Below are 6,376 nucleotides of genomic sequence, written 5' to 3'. Positions count from 1 at the left end.
CAGAGGGTTTGCTGGAATATTGCACAAGTTTAAATGTATATGTTATTTAATGTCGCCGTGTCTGGTTTATGTTAATCTTAAAAACGTCAACAAATTATAATGATGACGTTCGGGTAATGGTGATAATTAAAGTATTGATTGAACTTTATTTTTGAACATATGTCTAGCAGTAGTTTATAAATACTACAGTCGACTCCCGATGGACTTAAGGATGTTCGATCGTTTCCACTTTACGGTAATTGATTCACTATATCGTGAAAATTAAAAACCTTTATATATTTTCACGGTTTCAAAATATTAGGTTGGAATAAACGAGTGTAAATTCTAGTTTTACTGTTTTGATAATGCGCCTTCAAATTTTCGGCATTTACATATTTTCGAGATTTACTGCATTGAAACCAAGCGTTCGATTGCTTGACGTCACTTCGTGATCGACATCGATGAAACGCTTGCTTACGCTGTAGATGTTATTTTCTGTGCAAATGCAAGCGTCTATTGATAACGAAACGATAATTTGTCAACAATGAGAATCAGATACTTGGCTTAATAATTTTCATTTAAAATGTCTAATTTGGATATAATTCGGAATACAAAACGAAACTTAAAAGGTATTGAAAACAACAACGTTCAAAAGAACAATGTGGATTTCAATAGAAAGACTATTTCCACCGACAATCAGGATTTCCGGTATGACCACTGTTATTTTTGACGATTTTTCTATCGGTTCGTCGGTAAGCGTGACCACATGTGACAACAGCGATGCTAGTTGGATATAAAATTGGTAGACGTGTCGTTGAACTCGACACATTGACCGAATCGCTTTTAGGATGCAGTGCTTGTCAAGTGCCCATGAATTTACTTAACACTGTAGAAAGCATGGATTTCGACAGGCATGTGTTTTGGACATACAGTTTAGCAATTGTGGTGCAGTGAATAATGCGGCTACTGGACGGAAACATGGCAGAGTTTATGACATGATCACAAAGCTTGCATTTGGGTAAGACTTCTTTGTCTTTTTGGTACATTGGTACATTGGTGCATTATATCATGATTTATTGTCTAAATTACTGATACATTTGAATACATTCAGATAGTTATCTCTAAGTAATTCGCATGTAGTCTACATGCATACATTTTTTATATTGTACTTGCTATATTTTTCCTTCATATTTTGTCTGATTTACTGCCAGTAAACACAATTACAGTAGAATGTGAATGGTTGTCCTTAGTTAAACATGTATATTTTAAAGTGACATAAGTTTATTTTCTTCCTGCAGTCCTAGTTATTAATACCGGTAATAAATATGAAATTTTACAAGTTTACAAAACATAAATATTCTCAATTTGTCAAATACGTATTGGTTTTGAAAATAAAGGGCTTGCATTAATTATTATTTGTGTGTATGTAGATCACTAGGTCTTATAAAATGTTGTAACTTTTGTAACTTAGTGACATTATTTCATATTATTGTATTCCGCATAAGCATATTCTAGCATTGTGCATTGTCAACTGTTCTGTCATTTACTGCAATCTGTTTCAGGTAAATCAAAAACTGGGTGTTTCACCTGGGACTTTCACATCGAAACTGGCCCTTCTCCATGACCTTCAGCACAAAAAAAGAAAGGCTATAGCTGTTACTCGTGCAGCAAAACAGTGACGCATAAGACTTAAAACTCGAACGGTATTTTTAATTATGGGCATTTTATATTTAAAACACAGTATTCTTCATTCGTATGCCCCCAATTGGCGACATAGTTTTCGCACTGTCCGTTGGTCGGTCAGTCCCTCACACTTTTCGTGCCTGCTCTCTAATTCAAGTAGTTTTGATCCGATCTTCACCAAACTGGGTTTCTTACAATTGTTACTTGTATGGATTATTTTTTTATATAGTTACAAAGTTGGAGTTTGGGGCATCCGTGTCGTGTGGACACATTTCTTGTTGTAGATTGTATCAATAGATCCATCAATTTTATTTTATGCTTTCCGGTGGTTTATAGAGAAATATCAGTGAAATAAAACTGGTATTCCACTGTTTTAAATAGTGAAAAATAACAGTGAAAAATATTGATATTCGTCACTGTTTTACTGTGAAATGACGTCATTTTTTCAACGAAATGACGTCATAACTCCAGCGAAAGTGTCCAGATTAACTCATTTACAATGTAAATAAACAGTGAAAAAAGCATAAAATAAAAAGAAAATTTGTTGGATTCGGTGGAATATCGATTTTATATCACTCGTGATCATAGAAAATATATTTTTTCACTCGTGGCTGCGCCGCTCGTGAAAATATTGTTTTTTATGATCACTCGTGAAATACAATCGATATTCCACCGAATCCAACAAATATCCTCTATATATATGCAAAGTAGTAGTAACATTTAAAAGCATATGCTAATGTTTGTAAATTGATTATTGTAAAAGCATTAATGTGCTGTGTAATCATTTCTTTAAATAAAAATCGGAGATAACCCATGAAGGTGCAAGCAAATTTTCCAATTTGAAATTCTGTTTTTCTGTTCAGGCATTCAAAGGACAGTGCAAGAAGTACGAGCGGGACCAACATACAGTTCAAACATAGAGGACCATGACGTTGAAGTTACAACTATACCCCCACCTATACCCAAGCCTGGTCCAGCAGGGCTAGACACTACTGGGAAGGAATTTGTTTTCTTTGATTTGGAAACAAGAGGGTTAGGTAAAGTTTATTTTTAACATATTCCTTATTCACAGTGTTGCACATACAGAAGTTTATCTTGGTCCAATTCAGGTATTTAGGTACTCTAAATCTCCAAAGTTGAACTTCTATTAAAAAATATACATATTTACTTACATGTATAACATAATTCAACCTGCTACTGCTGAGTAACTCAATGTGTAAGTGATATCGTGTGAATTGTTGGTCAACCTAGCATATGATTGAATTGCAACAAGAGTTATGTTCAGACTAATTTCTCATTTTGCTATCATATAATAAATCATTCTTAATCTTTATTGATAAAATGATAGTAAATACCACTTAGATGATGCAATGTTACATTACCCACAACTGGCTTTAGAACATTATTGTGCATCATTTAAGAATTTAAACACTCTTCTCTTCGCTTCTTCAGATTTATGAATACATAAGATCATTAGATGCCAACAACTTACTTTGATATATCCATGAATGGAAGAAAAGAGCGTTTCAATTTTCATAATAACAGTTATTATGCCCCCCTTGGAAGAGAGAGTTAATATTGTTTTGCTGGATGTTTGTCTGTGGGTAGATCATTAAGTTTCCGATCAATAATTTGTCAACTTTTTCACTGATTGGCTTTTTACTCTCCATGTGCATAGGGATTGGACAGTTGATAACCCCCATTTAAATTATGGTCACTTAGTCAAAGGTCACAATAAGTGTGAAAATTGTTTCCGATCAATAACCCTTCAACTGAACATTCTCTTAAACCACAATGTATAGAGAATGGATGTGAAGGAACCTCTTCTACGATTGTTCACATTAAGCTTAAAAAAAGTCCTGTCCTGGTGGGGGGCAATGTTTTTCCCTTTTATATTTATTGTAAACACTTCAAATGTATTTTAAGAAGTTTACATTGTACTTGGGGGAGCGACCCAGGGCTCTGTGATTAACGGGGCTAAAATGGATTTTGTGCAATTTCTATTTAAAATTTTTGTTTTGTTTTTTCAGAGCACACTTCTCACATAATTCAGATAGCTGCAGTGCATTCAACTGGTCAATTTTCAACATATGTGATTCATGAGAAGAAGATTTCCTTGCAAGCGTCAGTGACAGTTGTTAGCGACTGTATGCTTGTCAAGAGACAAACAGTAACAGCTGTCCCCATCAAATCTGCATTGACAAGTTTTATAACATTCTTACAGAAATGTTCACCAATTATTTCAGTTGGGCATAATAAAGAGTCTTTTGATTGTAAAGTGTTGCTCCGTGCTATCCATACTTGTTGAAAAATGTTTGAGTTTCAGCAAAATATTTGTGGCTTTTTAGATACTTAAAAATGTTAAAAATGTTAAAGGAAATATTACCAAATATGAAATCATATAAGCGGGAACATTTAGTTAAAGACGTCATTGGTGAATTATACATGGCACATGGCGCTATACAGGATATTTTAGCTTTACAAAAGTTAGTGAACTCTGTTCCTCTTGACCAAAAATTGTTAACAAATATTCATTCAGCTTTTACCGAGCAGTGTTAACATACAATGTGTAACTAAATGTTGCTTCCAACATCAAATCTTTACAAACCATAATTGATACAAAAGTTATAAGTCAAGGTGTTGCAAGGAAAGTTGCAGGAAGTGGATTTCAACTTAAACATTTGAGTCCTGTATCAAAAAGAAACGGACTGAGTGGTTTGAGGTCAGAGGTTACAAACGGACAAATTAGAGTAACACAATCAGAGAAAATAATATGTACAATAGCGAGTTATTTGTTGCCTGACATCTAACCAATTGTAATTTGCATCTTGTATATAGATAAGCTATGAAATCTAATAGCTGTTACATAATTGTTTTTCCTTCTCGATGACGAACATAGTTGTGATTCTTATGTCAGTTGTATTTCTCATGTTTCACCTAAGTTGTAAGATATTTTTGGCAGTGCATTAAACCACAGATGGTGTGTGAAACATAATTGCCCAGCTTATTGTATTCTTTGTTGTTTTAAGCTTCACTGGCCAAAGGCCAGCGGGGCTTATGTTATGATTCTGTGTCCGTCGTGCGTGCGTGCCTGAACGTTTCCTTTAAACATCTTCTTCTCCTAAACTACTGGTCCAATTGTGATGAAATTTCTTAGGAATGTTCCTCTTTCAACGTTGTTCAAATTATGCCCCTGGGGTCAAATTTGACCCTGCCCCGGGGTCACAAAATTGAACATATGCTTATATAGGGTCTATTTTGTGAAAACTTCACATATTTTTTCGTTCATAACCATTGGGCCTTGGGCTTCCAAATTTGGTATGTAGTGGCATCTTATAGTCCTCTACCAAGTTTGTTCAAATTATGCCCCTAGGGTCAAGTTTGACCCTGCCCTGAGGGTCACAAAATTGAACATATGCTTATATTAGGCATTTTTTGTGAAAACTTTAAAAATCTTCTTGTTCATATTAGTATGGCATAGGGCTACCAAATTTGGTATGTAGTGACATGTAATAGTTCTCTACCAAGTTTGTTCAAATTATGCCCCTTGGGTTAAATTTGAAACTGCCCCGGGGGTTACAAAACTGAACATATGCTTATAAAGTGCTTAATTTGTGAAAACTTAAAAAAAAAATTGTCCATATCTATTGGGCCTAGGGCTACCAAATTTGGTATGTAGTGACATCTTATAAACCTCTACCAAATTTGTTCAAATAATGCCTCTGGGGTCAACTTTGACCCTGCCGCGGGGGGTCACAAAATTTAATAAACGCTTATAAAGCGCCTATTTTGTGAAATCTTTAAAAATCTTGTCGAAAACCATTCGGACTATGGCTACCAAATTTGGTATGCAGGAACATCTTAAAGTCATCTACCAAGTTTGTTACTTTGGGTCAAATTTGACCCTGACCCGCGGGTCTCAAAATTGAACATTATATACGCTTGTATCTTGCTTATTTTGTGAAAACTTTAAAAATATTCTTGTCCTTAACTCTACATCTAAGACTTAGGGCCACCACATTTTGTATGGAGTGAGATATAGTAGTCCTCTACAAAGTTTGCTCAAATTATGCCCCTGGGGTTAAATTTGACCCAGCCCAGGTGGTCACAAAATTGTACATGTGCTTAAATAGGGCCTATATTTAAGTATCCGCACATGCGGAGAATATTTGTTTCAGTCTTTTTTTCAGCAGTGGAGCGATACAGGGCCATCATGGCCTCTTGTCTTTAAATACACATCACACAGTTCTAAAAATAATTTTAAAATACCTAGTACATATGTTCAATTTACAACCAACAACATGGGTAACAGGTGGGTGGGGTAATTTAAGATGTTTATTTGAACATCAACATTGTTTTTTCAGTTGTTACATCTGAAATATGTTCATAACAATATACATTATAAATATTTCTACGTGTATCACATTTCAGTTGATAATTTAATTGTTATGGAGCAGTTATTATATAGATATGTTTTAATTACTATTACAATGTTAGTCATTGTATTTTTGAAATTAAGTCCATATTAAAATTTCTATAGCAAAAAAAAATCCACGGTGACCTATCAATTTCTTTACTTCATTTTAATGCTTAGCTAGTTTCCTTTAATTATTGAGAACTTCAAATGAATATGAATATTACATCTACAGAAATATGTATCTGTATTGCATGTTATCTATTTTGAACTGTGCAATAAAAAATTCAAAACAAACAA

At 34.2% G+C, this 6,376-nt stretch overlaps 1 protein-coding gene across 2 annotated transcripts; it reads left to right on the top strand.

Moving 5' to 3' along the window:
• The first annotated feature begins 232 nt into the window (after positions 1-232).
• On the top strand, positions 233-4,379 carry LOC127847436 (uncharacterized). Of its 2 annotated transcripts, XR_008033964.1 has the most exons (4): positions 754-997; positions 1,542-1,682; positions 2,526-2,699; positions 3,693-4,379. XR_008033964.1 is itself a non-coding variant. In XM_052379344.1 (3 exons), the coding sequence occupies exons 1-3, from the start codon at positions 639-641 to the stop codon at positions 3,968-3,970; spliced, it is 501 nt and encodes a 166-aa protein (XP_052235304.1). In that variant the 5' UTR covers positions 233-638; the 3' UTR covers positions 3,971-4,379. The 2 variants fall into 2 exon arrangements, 1 of the variants encoding a protein (XP_052235304.1); XM_052379344.1 differs by lacking the exons at positions 754-997; positions 1,542-1,682 and adding an exon at positions 233-687.
• Positions 4,380-6,376: the final 1,997 nt, after the last annotated feature.

This window comes from Dreissena polymorpha, chromosome 10 (assembly GCF_020536995.1).
Source record: "Dreissena polymorpha isolate Duluth1 chromosome 10, UMN_Dpol_1.0, whole genome shotgun sequence".
Taxonomy (NCBI): Eukaryota; Metazoa; Mollusca; class Bivalvia; order Myida; family Dreissenidae; genus Dreissena; species Dreissena polymorpha.
This window is presented reverse-complemented; position numbering and strand designations above follow the sequence as displayed.

Excerpts from the sequence above, each read along its gene's own strand:
- LOC127847436 (XM_052379344.1), top strand. The coding sequence starts at position 639 with ATGTGGATTTCAATAGAAAGACTATTTCCACCGACAATCAGGATTTCC. Across the intron at positions 688-2,525 it reads ACCGACAATCAGGATTTCCG|GCATTCAAAGGACAGTGCAA; the intron begins GTATGACCACTG and ends TTTTCTGTTCAG. Across the intron at positions 2,700-3,692 it reads TTTGGAAACAAGAGGGTTAG|AGCACACTTCTCACATAATT; the intron begins GTAAAGTTTATT and ends TTGTTTTTTCAG.